Below are 25100 nucleotides of genomic sequence, written 5' to 3'. Positions count from 1 at the left end.
TGTTCAATTGGTATTTTAATTAAAAACATATTGGACTTATAACATACAAGCATATACATACATAGTACATAAGTACGTAACTACACACTAAGAATATTCCAATGTTTGTGACGCATTATCATTCATTAAACATTTTCTATATACTACCACAATAAATGTGCAAATTACAATAAACAAATAAGGAAACTTTTAATGTGATATCTCAGAAAAATCTATGCATTCAAGAATTTGATAATAATCGCACTATAAAAATGCAGTCAAATTTGTATGTAAATTGTACACAAAATAAGGTTAAACTTGCGAAATAAATTTGTTTTGTGGACCAAATGAAGATAAAACAATGAAATTGTAATCTACCCAGCAATTCCAAAAATGCAATTTTCCTATATATTAAAAGAATTTTAATGGAAATTAAAACATACATTCCAAAGGGTTTGTCAACTTGTCCTTAGAAACTTTCACAGAAATCTTTGCATTCTAAATGGACATTTTTATGCCCAAGAAAAATGTTTTCGAATGAACGTGTTGTACTGAAATGTATAAAAAAAATTGAAAGGGAAATAATGGGTGTCAAAAAAGTCTTGCGGTATTTTTATTGAAATTGAAATGAATTTTTGATGACTCATGCCCAGCTCTTGACCGATGCTACGGCTGCTACTATGCTGGTCCCTTTCGACCAATTCAGCGATTTTATCGCAATTTTCGACGACAGGCCGTCCGAAGCGTAGCCCATCTTCGACCACCTCTACACCAGAACGAAAACGTTGAAACCATCGTTGTGCGGTGGAAAAGGAAACTGTATAGGGTCCATAAACTGCACAAATTTTATTGGCGGCTTGAGATGCATTTTTGCCTTTATCGTAGTAGTACTGTAAAATATGCCGTATTTTATCTTTATTTTGCTCCATGTTTGCGACGCTATAACTCACGAACGACTTAAAAGAAACGACAATCAATCAAACACGTATTAGCGCGTGAAATGAGCTTTCCAAAAAGGTATAGTATGACCCGATGCGACGAATAAAACTAAAACTACGCGCTTTCAGCGCCAACTAGCGAAAATACCGCAAGATTTTTTTGACAACCTATTATATTAAGCCCATGGATTCGGCTGTCGCACATATCATACAACGAACGTGAAATGGATTTGTATGTCGTACATGGCGAAACGATTTCAAAGCAAAGCAACACAGCTGTCCATTTTGTATGAACACAATTTCGTTGTTGTTTATTTTTCTCGCGATTGGCATATGATTTAACCAATTAGAGTTGTTCGTATCTATTTCTATAATTCTTTGGATATAGGGGTGAAGTAAAACGTTCCACTACATAGTTTTCAATGTTGCCACCATTCAAACAGGTGATTTGCCAAATTTTTGTCCGAATAATTTCTTTACCTTTCTTCTTTTGTGGAAGATGATTTTTGTAATCGATTAGTTTCGGTCGAATATTTTGAATGTTTATGTCGTATAACAGATACTCATTTTTTTGAAAGTAAAATTTACCGTGCGATTCTGTACGGTGATACAGTCTCAAGTCTCTAAATTTGAGATTTTAAGTTAGAGACAATTTTTGAGACTTGAGACGATTTTGCTATTCTGTAAGTGACAGTCACAGAATCGATTACATTTCATTATTCAGAGATGTTTTTACACTTGAATGAAAATAAATATGTCGATAACAAATATTAAATTGTCTATAACATAGTCAAAAAACATAATTACCAATAAAAATAAAAATATATGTTGACTTTGTTTCATAATATTTACGAAATTTATGTAAAATTGATTTATTTTTAATTTTTTCGTGTTTGAGTTGCTTACAAAATATAAAAAAACGACAATCGATTAATATCTATGATGATCTCTATTCAGTATATTCAAAATGGCAGACAAGAGTTCTTTTTGGTTTTGTGACCTGCTAACTACCAGGTCTCAAATTTGAGGCAATATTTTGAGACTAACGGTAGAGACTGTTTAGTGAATAGTAACTATGTAGTCACAAATTGAGATTTTACCTCAAAAATGTCTCAAATAGAGACTAGAGACTAGTTACAGAATCCCGCCATTAGTTGGTGCATAGGAATAGACAAAATTGGTAACCCTTTGTAAAATGTCCAACTTATATTCCACAATAACAACGACAAGGTGTATTGATTTTATACAGTTATGTATGTACATATTTAATATACACTAGGTTTCGTTATTTGTGCGGTTAAACACAGAGTACAGTCGTCTGATAGACAGTAACGAAACGAGTTTACCCGTACGGTGAGTTATAAATGGTAGTAACCGTACATTTTTTTTTGATAGTGTTAATAATTGTGTTTTTAATCGCATTAAATTCGAACACAAGGCGTGTTCAATTTGCATACGCGATAATATTTACATTACATTATGTATGTATGTACATAACAGACTTGTAAGCGTATATGCATATTGCATTCCAAAAGTTCAGTATCAAAGTTCATTTATTACAAGTCAGATGTAATGGCAGTTTTAAGTGATAATTTGTACAGAGAGGTACATATATAACAAATTTTTTAAAAAGTATACATTTATTACTAAAATTAGTGTTTTTTTTTTTTAATTTTTTAATTGTAAAAACAAAAAAAGCATCAAATATATTTAAATTTCATGTCTTTTCTTTAATTTTCGTTGCTGAGATGCTCTAAAGTTGGGCATCCGTTTATCTCTGATAGAAATGAGTTCGAATTGAATAATTTTGATTCCTTTGTTTAGACGTAAAGTGAAGAGTAAACGAATGACGCTCTGACATAGAGAGCGACACGACATAACAGTATGACTTAACTATAAATGGCGCTGTTACTCCTGCTACATGAACATTTGTAAGATGGCAGCGACATAACAATGGCCGGCATGTACACAAAGCAACGCAGCTGTCCATTTTGTATGAACACAATTTCGTTGTTGCCATACTAATATCTTTCACTTTAATGCAATTTTAATATTTTGTTCAAAGTGAAATTTTTTATGCAAAAAATAAGTAAATGGGTAAATTTATTTGTTTTCAATTATTAATTGTTATTACAAATAATATAACAAAGCTATTTTATGCTTATCTTTGTAAAATAACGTCAGGTTTGTTAGAGCTTTGAATAATTTTACATATTAGTATTCCTAGTTCTCCTCAACCCTCTGCTCTCTACTGTCGTCGGCAATATTTAAAAATACTTTTAAATTAGCGAGAGCGACAACTGGGAGCCTGCAGTCGTGTAGTCGTGCAGCTGTCTAAATAACTGTGTCCATAAGAACGTGTGTATGAAAAGTGACAACAGCGATGAAACAGTTAAAATATAATTTTAAAAACCAGTGGAATATTATTGTTTCTGTTCAGTTTTCATGAAGAAATAATAATTAGAAAATACTGCTATACGTCATTGATTACAAAATTGTTTGTTTTTAATTGAAGATTGATATTTCTTAGAAGGCTTGTATGTATGCCTGGACATAGCGGAATTACTGGGAGGTCGATTTGGAAAGCATACCATTGAAATAATAGGTTGTCAAAAAAGTCTTGCGGTATTTTATTGAATTTTTATTGAAATTGAAATGAATTTTTGATGACTCATGCCCAGCTCTTGACCGATGCTACGGCTGCTACTATGCCGGTCTCTTTCGACCAATTCAGCGATTTTACCGCAATTTTCGACGACAGGCCTTCCGGAGCGTGGCGCATCTTCGACCACCTCTACACCAGAACGAAAACGTTGAAACCATCGTTCTGCGGTGGAAATGGAAACTGTATCGGGTCCATAAACTGCACAAATTTCATTGGCGGCTTGAGATGCATTTTTGCCTTTATCGTAGTAGTACTGTAAAATATGCCGTATTTTCTCTTTATTTTGCTCCATGTTTGCGACCTTATAACTCACGAACGACTTAAGAGAAACGACAATCAATCAAACACGTGTAGCGCGTGAAATGAGCTTTCCAAAAAGGTATAGTATGACACGGTGTGACGAATAAAATTAAAACTACGCGCTTTCAGCGCCAACTAGCGAAAATTCCGCAAGACTTTTTTGACAAACAATTATATCGATACAGTTTGATTACAATATTATATGTATATACTCAAGAGATGTTATTAGTGACAATTATGATGAAAACTCTCCTTAGTATTTTAAAATAAGTGCTTATCAAACTTTTCTTATTTGGTTATTGTTGCATGTCATAATATCATTCGCACTGTTTTAATTCTATTACTATGACGTAGGATTTATATATTTCATTTGCACATATATACATATGTACCATATATCCCACATACTTATTATAAGTGTAAAAAAAATCAGAAGTGTGATACATCAACCTGTTATGCGTGTTTACAATAAAACCTCCAAAGTTTAAGTGTAACCGCCAACAATAAAACCGGTAGGTATCAAAGTGATGAATATTTCAATGCAAAATGGAGGTCGAAGCTGCCGAGTAAGAAATTAACATTTTTTCCCACAGACACTTGTTTTTATTATGTACATAGTTAACCTTTATATATTTTTGGCAGTTCGGTTTGAACTATTGTTTTATGTCACTATGAGGTGGTACTACGTACACAAGACTTTATTAGAAAACTAAGTGAAGAAGGGCTAAGTTCGGGTGTAACCGAATATTTAATACTCTCTCAATGAAAAAAAAAACGGGAAAATACTTTTCCATTAATGTTGCGGAAGTCATATTAAAGATAAAAAGCTTAGAGATAGGGGGCTTTGACAATGGTTTAGACCAATTTCATTCATATTTAGCGGTAAACCACATTATGTTTATGAAAACTTTTTAAATGCACACATGCCCTTGCCAGAAAAGTTTTTATACATCCATCAAATTCCGGGTCCGCTCCGATTACGTAGTTCTGTCTGTCGTGGGAACGGCTATTAAGTACTCTTTTTTTTAACGCCCAAAACCAAATACTGGTCTATGTTGTTTCAAAAATTGTTACACTGTGAGATAAATATTTTTATTTATCATTTTTATTTACATATATACCTTTTACCAACTGTGAAACATTCATCAACCAATTTAAGGCTCCATTTGCTCTACCACATTAAGCACCAGTTGTATACGCTCCTAGATCGCAGGGATACAACCCTTGAATATCAGGCTATAGAAACCGGTTAGGCGATGTTGAGCTCGAAATATTTAATATATGCATACCCCATGTTACATGTGTTACTTCGTGGTGTAAACCTTTCACGGCTTTGGTATTCACTCCTGTCAGACGATCTTAGGAGATGGAGATACGGAACAGATAGACATTGAATGACGAAGCGCTCACCAGAATTAGGGGTACTTGTAATAGCTCGCCTGATATAAATATTATTAGGGTTTGTCTGATAAATAGCATAACCCGGCGATCTATGTTAATCCTCGCATCATACCATCTGCCCATAATTATCTCGAACGAGAAATCTCTCGACTTTATTTCTGTGCGCGGTTTGTTAACTTTAATAAAGCTAATTGGGATGACTTCACAGAATTAACCGAGAGAACCTTCACCGCACTACCTATTCCTATATATGTACGTAATCGTTGGCGAACGTAAATCAACACAAGCTAACAGAATGGATAGAGCACCTGAAGACTTGTAACCTCCCTAACGGCGTGAGTAAGCTTTCGACTCTGGCTTTGTCCAATCCGAGCAGTTATGATGACTAAGTTGATATTCAATTCGATGACCTTGTCTCCTTGAACCCGAAGTGCGCGAGCTATTTTATTCGGCAGTTAACATTTCACCCTTGGATAGACAAAGCCATACGATTTGTCTCCCGAGGGTTGCACAAAAAGCCAAGAGACTGCGTACCACTTTCTTTTACCGACGACGAGGTTCGGTGTGTTTATAACAGGCTAAATCTTCCAAATCCATTGGCCCAGATGGAATAAACTTGGTGATGCTAAATCATCTAGGCTCGACGGGAGTAAGTTCCTAATCAAGGGCCTCAATCTCACCGCTCACCATTCTTCAAATACCGGATGTTTGGAAAGTCCGCAGAGTGGTCCCACTACTGAAACCTGTGAAACTCGCCATCAAATGGAAGTCTTATCGCACGATAACAATTCTCTCCCCAGTAGTAAGGTGAAGAGAGGTATTCTGAACCACCTGAGCGGTCGGCAATCATCCTTACTGTTTCGTGGTATAAACTCCTATGTAATTGAGAAGAATTAAGTAGGCGATTACGCAATGCGGTGCGGTATGCGGTGCCCTTTCCGCTTTACTGATTAATTTCTACATTTCGAAACTCCTTCAACCACAAGAGGGAATTTCTATCACCTCGTACGATTATGACTGCACCATATGACGACAGGTAATGGAATCGATGGCATGCGGTCTCCGACATTTCCCGCTTCTTCTCTGCAAGGAGCCTGACATTCTCTTCTACTAAATAAACAGCGACCACATTCATAAACTGAACGATAGAGTAGACCTTAACATTAATGTCGATGATGTTACAATTCGGACTGTTAATAATCCTAAAATTTTAATTGTAACATTTGACAGCCTTTACTCCTTCACTGTTCATACGACCGCGATTACTGTCAAAGTATACGTACAGAGCAGTAACAAAATCCTCAAGTCACAGTGGGAAAAGACAAAAAACGTTCTAGGCAACATACAATGCGATCTGCTGGGTGGTCCTAAACTACGCCGCACCGATTTGATCGCTTGAATGCTGTGAAACCCAGAAGAAGAAGCTGCAGACCAGAGAGCTGCAACGAGTATAATAAAATCAGGACAAACAGTGGTGCCAAAAACACAATCAAATCAATTCAGTTCAGCATAGACAACATAGTTAATCAATTCGTGTATCTGCCAGCGTCAACTGACCTGATGCAACACGAACAATCTGTTCTTCGGCAATCACGATCGTGTAAACGTATGGCTGGCTTCGGTTGCAATCGTATCGTGTCACTGATTTGTGGCAAAAAATGTATCAGCTTTGAAAATGTGCGCGTGTTACAAATTTTCGAAGCGTAAACAATGGAAATTGCATCGAATACGTACATATGTACATACATATATACATACATATATACATACATTTGTTGTATGTATGTATGTACTCGATGGAATTTCCATTTTACATATAACATATATATATACATACATACATGTGTATACAAACATATGTAGTTGAAATAGAACAGAAGTGCACTAGAGAAAATCAGTGTTTAGGGGATGATATACAAACCGAACGCTGACGATCATTTCAATCATTGAAGCATGAGTTTGCATCACTTTGGGTATTTTCTGCTGATACGAACGTTCATAAACAAATCAGGTATAAGCCGATCGCTTGTGATACAAAGTTGTTCTCTATCGCTGATTTGAAGAAAACAGTTCGCTTCGTGTATATGAACTGAACTGGCAGAATCATACAGAGTAACGGATCAGTACTTAAGTATAAACAAAAATTTATTACTCTTTGCAGTTCTCTGCTGCAGACATATCAGAACACTGCACTCCGGACTATAACAGGATGCTTCTTAATGTCTCCGGTCGACGAGATACATAGCGAAGCCCTTATGCTTCCGGTTAAGGAACACAACGAACTTCACTCCAAGCAGTTTCTGCTAGTTTTCGCTAAAACCATCCCTGCAGTTGTTGGCTCGATGCGCATCCGACACCTTGGAACAGCGAGAGATCTTTCCTAGACTACATCGACGATATTGGAAAGTACGCCGACCAGATTATGGACGCTACTAACTTCACACTGTCCGCTATTCACAGTAAAGCTATTCTTATGAACACTTTCACGAACTTCCTTCAGTGAATGGCATACTTAACGTTAAATCTTATCACAGGAAGGGCTTTAGTTGCCCAGAGAATCTAAAGTGGCTTTTGCGCATTTTCGTTCTCGATATTATAGCAGATTAAACTCTTACTTATCCAGAATTGACCTCGACATAAAAAATACATTTCATACAAGCAACGGGTTCCGTACTATTACTAAGCTTTCGAAATATGAATAATATGTTCTTTCTAACGGGATGGAGGTCTTCCTCTTCCTCTGCTTCCCCCGGTGGGTACTGCGTCGAACACTTTCACAGCTGGAGTGTTTTCGTCCCTTCGGACCACGTGATCTAACCAGCGTAGCCACTGTCTCTTCGTTGAACTATGTCAATGCCTTCGTATATCTCACTCACTACAACTCATCGGACGATACATCTTCCGCAGAACCTTTATCTCGAAAAATCGTAACGCTGTCATCGTTCATGCCACTGCATTATTAAGAAGGACGGGAATAATGAGTGATTTATAGAGTTTGGTCTTTGTTAGTCGAGAGAGCACTTTACTTCTCGATTGCCGCGGCTAACATTGTTGTTGGTGTTAATACTGGTTTCAAGATAGACGAAATTATCAATGACTGCGCAGTTATGACTGTCAACAGTGACGTGGGAGCCCAGTCGCGTGTTCGACGAGTGTTTGATGACAGGGGATATTTCGTTTTGCCCTCGTTCACTACCAGACTCATTTGCCTCGATTCTTTATCTAGTCTGGATAAAGCAGAACTAACGGCGCGGATGTTGAGGCCAATGACATCAATATCAACGGCGTACGCCAGCAGCTATACACTCTTATAAAACATTGTGCCTTCTCGATTTAGCTTTGCAGCTCGAATTATTTTCGACAGCGGTAGATTGAAGAAGTCGAATGATAGGAAGTCGTCTTGTCTGAAAATTCGTATCGAACGGATCGGAGAGGTCCTTTCTGATCCTGACGCAGCTTTTGGTATTGCTAGACGTCAGTTTACACGGCCGTAATAGTTATGCAGGAATACCAAATTCAAACATAGCAGCAGAAAGCCAGCTCCTTTCCATGCCTTTTGTCAAAAACAGCTTTGAAATTGACGGAAAGGTGGTGTGTGTCGATCCTCTTTTCACGGGTCTTTTCCAAAATTTGGCGCATGGTATTTGGTCAGTTGTTGATTTTCCAGGCCTATAGCCACACTGATAATGTCCTATCAGGTCCCACCTTCTGTTGGACTTTAATCTTTCACACAATACGCTCAATAAAGCCATATATGCGATGTTGAGGAGGCTTACCCACCGTAGTTGGCGCAGATTGTGGGGTCTCCCTTATTATGGATTGGACAGAGCACACCTAAATTCCAATCGTCGGGCATGCTTTCGTCCAACCATATTCTTGCAATGGTTTCGTTTACAGTACCAGTAACGAGCTGTACGTTAGGAACATGAGTTCCCTTACACCGAGTTGCTGGTGAGTGCTCTCAGAGAGCGGTAGTGCAAGTCGAGCAGAAAATCGTTCGGCTGTCTATAGTGATTGTAGCTTCTCGGCGTCGAACCTCCTTTGTATTTGTTGACGATCGTCTTTTGCTGCACAGAGGCTTGTGCGTATCTTGACTGCAACAAGATAGTACGAGCCAATGTTAGGACCTCGGAGCGTACGCACGTCTAAAACATTAGAGACTTGTTTTCCGTCTATCACAACATCAGGTGGTTTGGTTGGTGATTTTTCATACGGAGACAGCCAGATAGCTTGATGAATCTAGTACTACATATAACCATATTTCGGGCCAGGTCGAAGTCGATCACCTCAACCCATTTGGGATGTTACATCATGGAGGCTGGATTTACTGACTTGTACCAAAGATACCTTCTTTGTCCACCCTGGCGGTAAAGTCGCCAAGCACGATTTTGACATCTTTGCGCTCATAGAAAACATCTTTGGTCACATCGTCCTTCTCTTCCGAGAGGCGTGGGCGCAAATGTACGAATACTTTGATTCGGATTGTGGTTAAATGTTCCTCCACCGGGGTGAATGCCAGGACTCGGCGACGGAATCTCTCTCCCACCACGAATCCCACACCGAATTTGTGCTCCTTTATATGGCCACTATAGTAAATGTCATAAGGATCTACTCGTTTTAGTCCTTGTTCCATCCATCGCACTTCTTGGACGGCAGTGATGTCAGCCTTTACTTTTACGAATACATTCCTTTAAATTGTAATCTTTAATGCGTTTGCGTTGGTCGTCATCAAAAGACGTGTCTTTCATCCGAAGCTGCTGTTTCGGTTATGTGGGCAGTGGAGAGGTTACAATTCGATTTCACCAATTTTCACAATGTCGGAGGGTATGCTGAAAATGTAATTCGCATAGTCTTAGTGGTTTGGCAGATTTGTACATTTAGCCTATTAAAAGGCGAGATAGCATCCACTTTTTGAAAAAGTTAAAACCACAGATACCTCTTCCTAATCGTATTCACTGTACCACATTGGAATGTAGTTTTAGGAGATTGCTTTCGCAAGGGAAGTAGATATTAAATATTTTGAAGACAACCAGAGGTGTTGTGGAATCTGATAGTTGTCGGAATCAGAATTGAAACCGATCAAAAAAAGCAGTAGGTGTCATGAATTCAGACATTATTGGTTTGATATTCGAAACAGAATTTGTATCGGTTTTGGGTGTCACAGAAACCAATTTTATCGGTTTTGCTGTCAGAAACAAAGCAAAAGATAGTCGCACACAGATTTGAAATGTAAGTTAAGAAATCGAGCTATTTTATTGTTACGAATTGATTTATCTTTATTTCTATAGGAGAAAACATAAGAATAAAGTACGAAATGTCTTAATTATTGAGTTTTGTACAAAAATGCGGATATTTAAGGGGGGAGCCGCTTTAGAGGCTTGATGTTTTTTTTTGAAAAAGAAATAATTGATTAAAGCGAAATTTCTAGGGTTTATAGTTATATATTAAAACATCACCCGACAATTTTTTGGATACGAATTCTTTGATATTCTGCCTTAGGGAAGCGATTGCCCGATGCATCTCGTGTGTGCATTTGTCGGACGGCGGAAAGTATGCAGGTCACAATTTCTGTCGGAAACAAAAAATTTTAAGAGATTCATATTTGTGTATAACTTATGTTCAAGTTAAACTAGGAAAACTTCAAAAAATAAAATTCTAAATTTTTTCAAAAATTGGTTTTTGACCAAAAAAATGTTACTTTATGTTGCTTAAACATATATTTAAACTTTCCTAATTTTTTTTAGTTTAAATAGAAGATAATTTAATGCCAAAGATAATAAACTTTGCTCCAATTCCATTCGTTTAGTTTTTTTCAATCCTGCCCGCCAATTAAGAAAAATCGTAAAAATGAAAAACCGAGTCAAAGTTTTCGCTTTCTGCCCTAGCGCTCATATATCGCTTGGTCACTATTTCCCTTCTAACTTCGACAATATTTCGAATTCCCATCTATAAATTCCATCTATAAATTTTATCTCTTAAAATCTTTCTTTAATTCGGAACTCATTAAAAACTTTAATATGATTGCCTCCAAATGTATTCATTTGCAAGTTTTGTCACATTAGTAAACAGCTGGTTCGAATATTGGTTTTGCGTATGTTCGAAAAGACGAAAATCCAATCAGATTCTATGACACGATTGATAATCACAATTGGTTTGCAATTCTGTCAGCTAAGCAATTCTGTCTTTGATTCCGCAACACCCCTAAACAATTTTTACTTACGAACCAAAGTTCAATATTGGCTCAGAAGAAACGGCTTGTGTTTGGCCAATACTGAGCTCCAACCAACTGTAAAATTGTAAAAATGGTGGGGGTAGTAGCTTTGTGTCTTAACTGCTAGTAACTGCTTGCTATCAGGAAGAAGAATAATGACGAAAGAGCGAAATAATGAAAAAGTAAAGAAACGGAAAATCAGTAGGAACTAGTTAGAAAAGATCTATCAAATATCACTATTCAAAACAATGAATATAAAAAAAAATCAAAGAAAGTTCTTCAAATCTAGATTGTCTTCACATATGCGTTAACAGCTATTTCTATATATGGCAGTAGAAATTTCACTAGTAGAAGCTAGCAGCTCTCTCAGACTTTTACGCTCTCAACTTGTGCTCTTTTGCTCTTTTCTGCTGGTTTTTCGGGTTAAGAAACGCTTTTCCAACAGAAATTTTGCTAGCTGGTAATATTTAGCAGTTATGAAACAAACTGCTGAAGATATTTGTTCAAAATTGAACATGTTCGTTGCTACCAAAGGGAGGACTACAACAATATATGTACTTAGACCTTTTTATATTTTACATATTGAATAAGATAAGATAAGAAATATGTAATTCTAAATATATAAAAACATACAGTCCACTAATATTAAATATCTATGTTCAAATATATTGAATATACATACATATACATATGTATAAACATAAAATGCAATGCACAAACATAATTACTAAGGATAAGATCTTTGCATATGATAACCAACTATTTGTAAATGTACGCATATGAAAACAAACCCAAGGTCACACAAAATGTTATTGTTATGTTAAAACAATAGGCAACATACATACATATGTACATATAAACATACACACATACATATATATTTAGTTATTTAAGATATTTTGAAAAATAGTATATAAAGGTTTGTTTACTCTTAGACGATCTTTACTTTTCCCCCACCAGTGGTAAGAATCTAAAGAATCTGTTTTAAGTTTGACCGTTTGATCCTTCAAATCAAAAATGTTATTACCTGTATAACGACCCACAGTATAAAGCGGTAATCGTGCAAATCGTTTTACGAAATAAACCAAATAATATTGTTATGGGCAAAATAATGGGGTACATTTTTAGAAGTATAAATTGAATTGAATCCTTTGAAATCCTTGTATAGGAACGTTTGCGTTCTTTTGGGGAAATCTTTAATGGCTATCAGGTTATTGTTCTTAAAAGCATTTAGGTTAGGTTAAGATGTCGATTTTAACAGGGATCTCACTTGGGCACCTTAGAATGGCGGTCGAACAGTGGTAGCTAAAACGTCTATGTAATACACTAGAGAGAAAATGCCTGAATGTTTCGATCTCACCCTCCTTAATACAACTTTGACAACTAGCGTCCGAAACGATTTTAGCCTTACCGCATGAATGCCCATAACAATGTCCAGTAAGAGCCCCACGATTGTGGATAAGTTTGCTAAGGGCAAGTAGCTTAGAAAATGTCCTGTGTTCCCTTCTAGAACTTACAGACGCACAGGGTCGTCGACCAGTCTCCACTTTGTAGCAAAAAGTCCACTGATATCTTAAAAGTAGGCACTTTTGCCTGAAAAACTCTGCATTGGTCCGGTAACCTAAGCGAAGATTGACTGAGAAATCTTTACAGAAAATCCATGAAAAAGCTTATTCTCCTGCGACTCCTCCTTCCCTTCCACATATCCTTCGCCGGTATACGAAAGCAGAGAAAAAGCCGCTATGAATAGCCTTCGCGATGCAGTGATCCGATGCCTTCCTTACTCTCCTAATTATTTGGCCTCCATGAAAGCTTGCTATCAAGGGTAAACCCTAGATATTTCACCTTGTCAACAGGTTGAAGGTGTGAGCCTCTGAATGAGGGAAGAAACACTTATACCTCTTGAAGAAAGTTTTCTAGAACTGATGACTATGGTGCCTCTATTTGCCCATTCGTAGATGGTATTGGAATAAAGACTAAGATAAAATACCTATGCTATTTATTCAGAACAAATATTTTCGGCACTTCCTCAGACAATGTGAAAATGGATGAAACTAAACGATAACCATACTAGAATTAAGAAACTTCTATAACGGTTAATGTTGATGTTCCATTGAATGGATGCTGCTAATTAATATACATACTCGTATTCATAAAAGGAACCGCATTAGGAAAGGGCATCCGTAGTTTTAAAATTTTTTACAAAGGGAACAAGGTCCGGTACCACACCGTCCCTTAGATTTTATTGTTATGTTATGTCGAAATCCACTTAAAGTGCGATTAAGCACTGAATAAAGGCGTTAGAAGTGTCTAAATTAGCTTTTGACCCCCCTCGCAATATAACAGTATAACACTGATACACCACACACATCATATACACCACCTCGTCATCATGTACCACATCATCATACACATCATACCTTCCACATCGCATATACGTTTACACGTTAACAACCGCTTTCCCAGAGTCAATATATAATTTCTTCATTTTTCTGTCGAATTCGTCGCCGAGTTAGAAAAATAAAATAAAAATAAATAAATACTTCCCCTCAGAGAACTTCTTTTCCTATTAACAGTGTATCATTGCGTCTAAATTGGATAAAATCGGGCAAATATTTTCCATATAGCTAATATAAGAATTTACACTTCTTGCTATGATTTTCGTACTCTAACAGGCAGTTAGTCGGATGTGTCGGCTAGTGTGTCAGCTATCTTTATGAGACTACGTAATACCATGTTCTCAAGTATATTACGTGTGATGCCAAAAGTTATTACAATCATTCTAGATCTAACTAATTTAAGATTGCTTTCTCAGTGCCTGGTTGTCAGCCTTTCTGTCCAATTCTGTTAATAGAGTTGTCCGCTTAAGAGGGTATTCTTGTCTAGGATTTTGAAAAAATCGATTTTTATTTGCATATCTTGAAAGTTTAGACTTTCAAAAATATGACCTTGGAAGGATTTTTCAAAATTCGACTTATTTCCGGAGATACAGCCGATTTTGTGACGTGGTATCCATGTTCACAAGAATTGTCTCCTAAACTTTAAACGCGTTTTGCTCAGAACTGACTTTCGGAACGATACCCACGATTTCTCAGGTTCTACGGAACCGATTTACTTGAAATTTTTATAGAGTCTTCTTTATAGGCTTGTCTATGGTTGGAACTAGCCCCATCCCCAAATTTTTATTTTTATTATTTTTAAAAAATTCGAAATAGTCAGAAAAAGTGGTCCAAAAAAACTTTTTTTCAGGCAGTCGCCATTTTGTGAAAAATTTTTTCCCACTTTTCCGTAGTTCCGGCCATTCCGACATTATTCTAGATTAATAGTCTTTTTTTGTTTTTTGGTTTCAGATAACTAGGAGGGTTGAAATCATGGGTATGGTGACGTGGAAATTTTTAGAGACCCCCCACTTCGTCAGCTCATAATTTTTGAAATGTTTTACTTTTTTTTTAGTTTTTAATTTTTCTCTGTACTCTTCTAAAATTAACAAATAACTAATAAAAAAATGGATAGTGTAACAACTCACCTTTACCACCAGTAATAAGACAAATACAGTATTTATTTTGATTTAGACTTTATTTCATCAGACTTCAGTTTCGTAGCACCTTTTACTTAACCGACCCAAAACAGACCTCTCCAACCGCGCCATTTCTATTCCTCTCCGAATCTCCAGGCGCTGCCAGATCTCTCGCGCTGCCAGATCTCCACATATAGTAAAAATATTAATTGCCTTTTTTTACGACACTTTAAAAATTACCTGAAATTCATGCTTCTATACCAGAATACCCCCTTAATAGATTGTACTTAATAAACATCAATAATTTGTATGGTTAATGGAGATGTCCGCTTAATAGAGCGGCTAAGTTCTGGTTGATACGATATAATATATATGTATATCGGTCATTATGTAAGGTATATTAATGAAACTCAGGGATCATCCTTATCTGCTAGCAATATGCCTTTATATCAAAAATGCGTAAAAATCATAAGAGAAAAGAAAACATGAAAAATAATGTAAAAATTAATTAATAATGATAATATCAGCGAAAACAAAATAATTAAATAAATAAACGATAATTAAAAAATATAATTATAAGCATAAAAAATAATTAAACAAAATAAATAATAATCAAGCCTAGATGTTTTGAAATGAGGGCTTTTCATTTTGAGGGGAGAGTTAGGAACGTATTTCTTATAATATTATCTTATCAAAATATCCTAAACAAACAAATATCAAAACAACCTTGAATTTTAGTAAACAAAAAATATCAAAACAACCTTATATTAGAACAAAGGAAATACTATCTAAGCAAACACTATATTTTATGTAAACAGACTTGAACAAACAATATATTGAATGTAAACAAACTAGCAACTAGTAATAAGTACACATACTAGTTAGTATAAATGTAAGATCCATGTAACAAGTTCGTCTTAAGAGTATTAATAAAGGACACATCTCGGTGCAGCTCGAAAATATATCTTTTGACTATACTTTTATATTAGGTATATGTGACCTAAGGGATGTATTGACCTAATTTTATCAAATTTTGTAATACACATACAAATAATGTGCTCCCTGAGTTAAGGTACACTTATGTTACCATCACCAATACATTTAGAGTAAAGTCAGCCGGATGTTCGAAAATCATGATATTAGTTATACGAGGGTTAGAGAAAGTTTTCATCCAATTTTATCCATTTTAAGCACAAAGATACATTGTTATTAGTAAAATCGGTTCTCTCGTTTTCACTAAAATCAATCACACATTTTTATACTCTTTCAACCAGTTGCTACAGAGTATTATGGTTATGTTCACCTAACGGTAGAAAAAAAAAAATTAAAATAACCGCTATCACGCCCACAAATCGCCATTAACCGAAAACACATAAAGTGCCATAACTAAGCACTAAATTAAAATATAAACTGTAATTTGGTATAGGGGATCGCAGTAGCAAGGGTATAAATCTTATAAACTCCTACCGGCAGTGTGAAAATTGATAAAATCGGATTATAACCCCGCTCACTCCCCATATAACGGTTCTGTTAAAACCTACTAAAAGCGCGATAAATCAATAACTAAATACGCCAGAGACATTTAAATTTTACCTCAGAGATGGTATGAGAGAGTTTTCCGGAAGCCGGTGTTAAAATTGAACGATGGGTGTGGCACCGGCCGCTTTTTGGTGAAATCCCATATCTAGGGTCTCGACCGATCGATTTCGACAAAATTTAGTGGGTGGCATTTCTTTACATTTTTGTGTCACAGTGTGAAAATGGGCGGATTCAGACTACAACCACGCCTACTTCCCATATAGCACAATTTTAAATTCCATTTGATTCGTTCAGTTTCCAATACACAAATCTAGAATGAGTCAATATAACGGGATAAAACTTTGAACGCATATTGTATTTAGATTGTGCCACTTTATGACAAAAAATTGTTGAAATCCAATAAAACCTGTTCAAGCCCCTAAGTATCGAATATTTAGACCCCGGTACCTATAGTTGACTTTTGATCGAAAATGTCGGTCAATGTGTGATATATATAACTGAAATTAAAAGATAATCCTTCTCTTATATAGGTATGTCTGTATGTCAAAAATGAGTTGAATCGGACCATGAAGTATTAGCTCCCATGTATGTACCTAATATAAAAATTTTCGAACTTTGGGTAGACTTTGTACCGCATACAAGTATATCGGCCAATATGTGAATAATCCCAATGAAAATAAGAGATCTATATGATTGGTTTTACACTTTAAAGGACTTCCCTAGCTTTTATTATTGAATGTTGCAGGTTATTTATCTAAAATTTGTTACAATAAGTCGTTTTCTTTAATTAGTTAAAATTTCATTTTCAATATTCATATTCGTTGCATATTGTATAAGAGTATTTTTTTTTTTCTACAGAAAAATGCCACGCCTTCGTAAAAGAGCAACAAATATTGGTCGACGTACTCATAACGCGCAATGGGTCTATAATCGCCGATTAAGTGTAAGATTTTTGCCCTTACCTAAATTAAGTTAAAGTTTTTATTTACGATACTGCTATTATCCGTGTCTTTAATCATAGACAGTGGCTACTATTATGCAATCTACGAATTTCATCCGTGAAGTGTGGCAATAGATGCATCTTTTTAGTTAACACAGCTCTACATTTCTCTTCGCTCATAGAGTATATGCCTACTTAGACATACAGTATATACTCACACGCTACCGATTGGTCAAATTTTGATAAGTGTACATGTATATATTAAAATAACTTTTTAATAATAATTTTCATCAAAACGGTCCAGATTGTTACAGCTTATTAAAAAATTTTTGAAATTTTCGAATTAACGACGTGTGTACAGGACAACGTCGGTCGGGTCTGCTAGTGTATTTTTAGATTCTAGTCTCTGGATGACGTTTTTCATCTTAAGGTATTTCCCTGGCTTTGATTCTGTTCTTGCAAGTTGCAAGAGTATAAAATGTTCGGTTGCACCCGAACTTAACCCTTCCTTACTTGTTTATTCATAATTCCATCTGAACAACTTATGCTTGAAGTTAAACTGGGTTTGGTTTTAATTTTTGTTCTTTTCCAGCCTTTGGGATATTAAAACATAGTATGTACATATGTATGTACTGCTATGTTATGCAGTGGCGTAGCTAGGGGGGGAAGGGGCCGTCGCCCCGGGCGCAACGTCTTGGGGGCGGCAAAATGGTATTTAAAAACTCCAATTCGGGCAAAAATTCCTGCAAATTGTGTCAAAAGTGTACAAGATATAGGGCGAAAATGGGTTTTTTCTATGGCTTTTAATAAGATGTCTTGTAAATTTACTATCAATTTCCTCAAAAACTGTATTGTGAGAATTTTGGAACTTCAGAATATGCGTGGCTTCTAGTTCCTAAATTTTATATACTTAATATCGAAGGTATTTTGTAAAAATTCACTTTTGTTTGAACCACCTCCTGAAACTTGTAGGTAGGTAGATAAAGGGGGGCGGCAGAACATCCTTGGCCCCGGGCGCCCGAAGTTGTAGCTATGCCACTGATGTTATGCTTACTTAGTTCACTTTGAAAATTTAGTGATGTTGTGGTAGCGATTACCTAGCTTTCATCGAGGTGACTTGAAGGGAGTAGTAGAGTAGGCAGTGTCGATGGGTTTGGATCAAAGGCAGAAAGAAGTTAAGTGAATTGGGCTGGTGGGGCATGCAAAAAAGTGATTAGTATAATACCGGGACTCTTTGAATGCAAGACATAAGTTGAGTATATCGGGGTCTATTCTGAATAGGTAGGAGTTTAACCTACTACATTATCCAGAACGAAACTGCCTTAGGGTCACTCTTGTTTCACGCACACCTTGAGCTCTTGTTCTGCGACTGGTGGTGTTTGGACTCCAAAAATGCCATTCACTGAGAAAGAGTCAGTGATGGTGTTAATAGTTCCACTGTGAATGGCGTTCGATGCCTGTCGAAAATTAGTCGCGTCCGAAACTTGGACGGTGTATGGTTGCATATCGACGATGTGTTGGAGGAATGTTCTCCTGATAATCATCGGAGGCGGTTCCTCTTCAAGCAGGTGGTTGCAACGATGGTTTCTGCGAAAACACCCGAGCAGGAACTCCTTAGAGAGGAGCTCCTCTACAGGTATTATGCGGGCCTCACTGTGTAAGTGCTCGATGGGAGACATCCCTAAGTTGTCCAGAGTGAGGTATTTTGGCATGTTTGTACCTTCCCAAATGTTGAGTTCCAGTCTGTACTCCTTCATCCAGTTCGTGAATAGGGTAACCATGAATTTAGCAGGGGAGTGTTTTAGGTTCCTAGCAGTGAAGAAGCGGGGAAGTTCTGGGAGATGGGCGTTCACTTTTGAACACTAGCCATCAATTCAATTGCCTAACGTTTTGGAGACTTCTTCTGGTGGTTGAGAGAGTTTCCAAATATATTGATTAAACAGTAGCAGGAAAACGGAACGATTGACTGTGTCGAAGGTCTTCCATAAATCCGACGCTACTAGGACAGTTCCCTCACAGGCCGATTTCTGGTTGAGATCACGAGCTATCTGGGCGTTTATGACGCTAAGTGTTGTGGTGGTTCTGTACACTTTACGAAATCTGTGCTGGTGTTCGGCTGGGCTCAGGTGGTGTGTGAAGGTCGGGAATAGCAAGGCCTCAAATGTTTTCACTACTGGGGAAAGGCTTCAGGGGAAAGGTTTCAGTGGTGGTATCTTCGGGTCCGAAAAGGCATGACTTGGATTTCCACATGATTATCGCCATGTCTCCCCGAATTAGACAGGGATTTGACAGTATTCCAAACTTATTCACTACGGTGGAGAGATTGCATGACTTCAGGTGCTCTACCCAATTCGTCCGCTTATGTTGATTTACCAGTTGTGGAATCTCCAAATTGAAATCCCTAATCCTGGGATCACAGGGATCGACCTGGCGTAAGGAGTCGCTTTAGTTTGCTAAGACCGCTGCATTAGCTGAGAAGTTGGGTCGTAGTTCATGAAGTGAGCAGCAGCAGCGATCACCGTGCGGAATTGACGTTCGCCAACGAATACGTCCGTAGGAATGGGTAGTGAGTTGATGGTGTTCTCGGTGAATTCCGTAAAGACGACCCAGTTAGCTTTGTTAAAGTTTATGTAGGTACGGTTGTGCACAGGAATAAAGTCGGAGGGTTTTTCGTTTCTGCAGCATAGGACCACTCCCTAAGAGTCTTAAGGCTTCAACCATTGCATGAATTGCATCTAATCGAAATGGAATTATGGTGGAGCCTTTTTGCGTAAACGCAGCAAAAAAATTATTCCGGGCCCGGTTTAGACTCAATGCCAGCATTGATCAGGAGGATATGGAGCAACCCTGCTGCTAGGTATTGCATTAATAATGACAGTATTACCATGTTACTTACCGATCCAAACTTGATTAGATGACCCATGAACCATAATATTTTTGGTAGTTGTAAATTCAATGATTTATTTCGTTATGTATGTATGTATTTACTTGTATGTAGGTAAATATTTGTATGTACATATTTATGTATATATGAATTCTTGCAAATAATGCATTAATAAAATAATTTATTTAAAATTTTAATACTTTTTTTTTATTTTGTATTCTTTTAAAACATTTAATTAAAAATAATTTTTAATCCCAAAAACCGGATATATAAAATTAAAATCTTAATTAAAATAACTTTTAAATTTTTAATTCCAAATGCCGGATTGAAAAATAAAAAAAAAAAATCCCAAATTTATTTTAATTTGTTTGGTTTGTAAGACCAAATGATGGGGTGGAGGACTAAAATTGAATAACAAGTCATTTGTAAGAATTATTTCATTCTGATTTTATTTTTATATTTCAAGCCTTTATATACAATTTTGCAAACTATCTTATGGCTGTGTTTATTGAAATACCACAATGACATGAGCAATAGTATTGCTACCAGCAAAGTACTACATTGCTCATATGGTACAAGGTCTGTCGCAAAAGAAACAGAACTTTTTAAATATAACTGTTTCTGGTGGCGCCACCTATTGATGGGTATATGAAATAAAAAGTTTGATCTCTTGTTGACATTTCGTAAAAATTTTAAGACAATTGGATAACTACAATCGATGTTATCGATCAAAAAGTGACAGCAGCTTTTGGTCATCGGTCGTAAAATGCAAAGAGCAAATATTAAATTTTGTTTTAAACTTGGGGAAAACGTTTACTGAAAAATTTCAAATGATGAGAAAAGGTTATGGTGATCAGTGCCTATCCCGTAGTAATGTGCATGAGTGGTTTAAGCGGTCGTCTTCAGAAGTCAAAAATAAAGACAATGCTGATTTGTTTTTACGATTCCGGGGGTAATGTACACCGAAAGTTCGTCCCACCTGGCCAAACGATTAATGCTGTGTTTTACCTTGGTGTTATGAAGCGTCTTTTGTCACGCATTCGTCGTACTCGACCACAACACCGTGAGGCAGGGTCCTGGCGCCTGTTGCACGATAATGCGCCGTGTCATCGGTCGACGCTTGTGATTTTTTGACAAAAAACTCCATTTTAATCATTAATCACTCACCCTACTCACCTGATCTGGCACCCTGTGATTTTTACCTATTTGGAAAACTTCATTTGCCCATGAAAGGAAACTGGTTTCAGGACATTTCAGCTATCCAAAAGGCGACGACCGATATTCTCAAGAGCATTCCGAAAAATGACCTTAAACACTCATTTGAAAACTACTTTGAATAAAAAAATATTAATTTTTTGTTGTTTTTTTTAACAGTCCTGTTTCTTTTGCGACAGACCTTGTATTTTGCTAGTATTTGGTGACACACATATGGTCTCTCCCAGGTATTAAATAACTAAATATATGTGTATGTTTGTGTGTATATAGAATATTGTTTATGCTGCATGGTATGGGGTAGTTTTCAAGTACACATGTGCATTTGTAATCAATTGCCTAAATGTAGTATACTATCTTGGGTCAATGGCTGATAATATGTATACATCTTACCATAAGTAAATATGTTTGTGTTGTTGTATATTTGATTTGTTGACTGCACGCGTACTGCATATATATGTATGTATGTAAGTAAATGCATACGTGACTCATATAAGTGTATGTGTGTTGGGGCCCTTTGGTACCAACGCGCATGTTCATTTGTGAACATACATATGTATATGTATGTATGTATAAAAAAAAATCCCAAAATCGGATTAAAAATGTGTTTTTAAATTTTAATGTAATCTCAAATAACGGATTGAAAAATGAACAAAAAGCCATTTTGAAGACAAATATCGAAAAGAAAAAGAAAAAGTAAGTTAACCTAAAAAACCGATAAAAAAACATTTATATTATATTCTCAAAAATTAAAAACTAAACAAAAATATTGTTTAAAAATATCAAATTTAGCCCCAAATACCGTATAAAAAAGTTTTTAAACTCAAGCTTATAACTAAAAACTAAACAAAAAATAATAATTTTGGAATTTAAATTTTTCCCCGTTTGATTACTTCGAATTTTACCTTTTTGGTTATTTTTTCACAAAGAAAGCTGTTTGACTTGTAGATCAAACTGTTTGATTTGTATGATCAAAGATTAAAATAAATAAGATTCTTTAGTTCCTTACCACTGGTGGGGGGAAAATAAAGACCTTATTCAAGTGAGAAATCTTTCATTCTAATTTTATTTTTAAATTAGTAAACCTTATATACTATTTTTGAGTTCTTAGTTATCTAATTAAATATGCATATGTACCGCACACCACAAGGTGTTGTTTTCAACTATACAATGCAATACATGTGTGTGTGTGTGTTGTCATATAATTTATGTTGCATGGTTTGGGTTGTTTTCAAGTGCACATGTGCATTTGTAATCAATTGCCCAAACCTAAGTAAATATGTTTATTATATTTCTTGAGTACATGCCTACAGCGTTTGAAAAACTACGCTACTCTCGTAGCATTTCATTTTACTCTTGCTACCGCTCTCACTTTGTCGGGAGCCGCAGCATAACCTTAGCATAACAATGTAAAGTATGTGCTCTACTCTGCTCCGAGTTTTGTTAGGTAAAAAACTATAGCTGGAGCGGGAGCAAAAAATTAAATTCTGCGCTATGCTCTGGCGTAGCGGTAGCAAAAAATTGGGAGCGGTAGCACAGCAGAGCAAATGAAAATTTTCATGTGCTACAGCTCCCGAATGTGTTTGTTGTTTTTTTTTTTTTTTTTTTGCTATTTTCTGGCATAATATTTGAATTAATTGAATAATTCAAACAAAACAATGTTATGCAAATCATTTTGGCACTTGTTGCGTCAAGTGCCTTTATAAATCTAAAATCAAATATTTTAAGAAATATATTAATAAAGTGAATTAGATAATAATTGAATAAATTATAAATTTTTTTTTATTATGTAAAATATTTACCAATTTTATATTACCAAAAACATCATCTATTCCAAATGTATTACAATACTCAATTACTATGAATTTTCGAAATTAATTTTAACTATGTACATATACTTTCCCCCTTTTTATATACATTAGAGTGTTTTTTTTTTTTTTGAACTATTAATTTTTTTCAGTCCCGTCACGAAATTTCCTTGGAAATACCCCAAAAAAAAAATTCCCTGAAAATTTTAGCCCTAAATATTTACATTAAGAACTGGACCGAGGCATGTAAAAATTTTCCATAGAAAATACACTACAATCCTGATTTTTATCTTTAAATTCCTACAGATCAGAGGTATTTTCTGGCATTTTTATATGTATGTGCGGAAGAAATTGCGGGAATATAGCGCGGGAATTCCCGCAATTGTTTTATTGAAGGAAACATGAATGACGGGAATTCCCGCAATTTACGCGAATGTGTTAATCCATTGCACTGTGTATTTGCAGTTCTATTCTACCATTCCCAATATTTAGTAATTTTATAATTTTTTAGGAAGAATCAGTTTGAAATTGTACGCATATACATACTTCAATGTATATTGCAAAGAATCGAAAAGATTTCTGTATATCTAAAATTATAATAAACCTTTTTATCAACACTCCAATTATTCCGCTTTATCTTTACGTTAGATATCGCGTTTGGTTTGTTATGAATGCATTTGCGTCCTTGACCAATAATCTAGCAAAGTATCCGCAGTGCCTTGACGATGAAAATTCCAATGCCATTTTTTGTTGTGATATTAAATATATCGGACGGGCTCGTCTTAAAAAAAAAAACTACCTGGTTAAGAAGCAAAATCAGTATAACCCATATACTAAGCATGTTTGGAAATGAAAATTTTTACTTATTTCTTTCTATTTTTGAATTACTAAAATTTTCAAATGATTCTTACATAAATTTTGAACAAATGCTTATGATTTGAAATATAATTTTTGTATTTATGAGCTGTATTGAATTTTAGCACAAAGAGATAAAATGTATCCTATGTCCTTACCCTGCTTCTAAACTACCTCCCCACCAATTTTAAGCCAAATCGGTTCAGCCGTTCTTGAGTTATAAACGACTTTCTTTTATATACCAACTTGTACCATACTTGTAAATGCCAGAAAATAGCAAAAAGGAAAGAAAAAAAACAACAAACACATTCGGGAGCTGTAGCACATGAAAATTTTCATTTGCTCCGCTGTGCTACCGCTCCCAATTTTTTGCTACCGCTACGCCAGAGCATAGCGCAGAATTTAATTTTTTGCTCCCGCTCCAGCTATAGTTTTTTACCTAACAAAACTCGGAGCAGAGTAGAGCACATACTTTACATTGTTATGCTAAGGCTATGCTGCAGCTCCCGACAAAGTGAGAGCGGTAGCGATAGCATAGCAATAATTTTAGAAATTTTGCTGCTACGGAGTAGTAAATGAGAACCCTGCATGCCTATTACATATTAATGCATACGTGCCTCATATATGTATGTACATAAGTTGCATATAAATGCATATATTTTTATGTGTTTATTTATGTATGTTTTGTATTGCCTCTGCCTTATCTAATTTATGTGGACTGTATAACTTATTACAATAGCTAGAATATTTCTTATCTTATTTAACATTTGTAAAGAATATAAAAATATCTAAATACATATAAGTATATTAATACATTCCGCCTTTTTGAAGCAATGAACATGTTCAATTTT

At 35.8% G+C, this 25100-nt stretch overlaps 1 protein-coding gene across 4 annotated transcripts in view; it reads left to right on the top strand.

Annotated features, from left to right (window-relative positions):
• LOC126752516 (uncharacterized) overlaps window positions 1–25100 on the top strand; it is a 46442-nt gene that overhangs the window by 171 nt on the left and 21171 nt on the right. For 2 of the 4 annotated variants that reach the window (XM_050463370.1, XM_050463371.1), the window contains exon 2: window positions 17409–17493. The exons of the other annotated variants lie outside the window; for them this stretch is intronic. In XM_050463370.1, the coding sequence (XP_050319327.1) occupies window positions 17413–17493 (81 nt within the window). In that variant the 5' untranslated portion in view covers window positions 17409–17412. The remainder of the gene's footprint in view (window positions 1–17408; window positions 17494–25100) is intronic. 4 annotated transcript variants of the gene reach the window in all.

The sequence above is a fragment of the Bactrocera neohumeralis genome, chromosome 3 (assembly GCF_024586455.1).
Source record: "Bactrocera neohumeralis isolate Rockhampton chromosome 3, APGP_CSIRO_Bneo_wtdbg2-racon-allhic-juicebox.fasta_v2, whole genome shotgun sequence".
In the NCBI taxonomy this organism is placed as follows: Eukaryota; Metazoa; Arthropoda; class Insecta; order Diptera; family Tephritidae; genus Bactrocera; species Bactrocera neohumeralis.
Note: the sequence above shows the minus strand (reverse complement) of the source record. Positions and strands in the feature narration are given on the sequence as shown.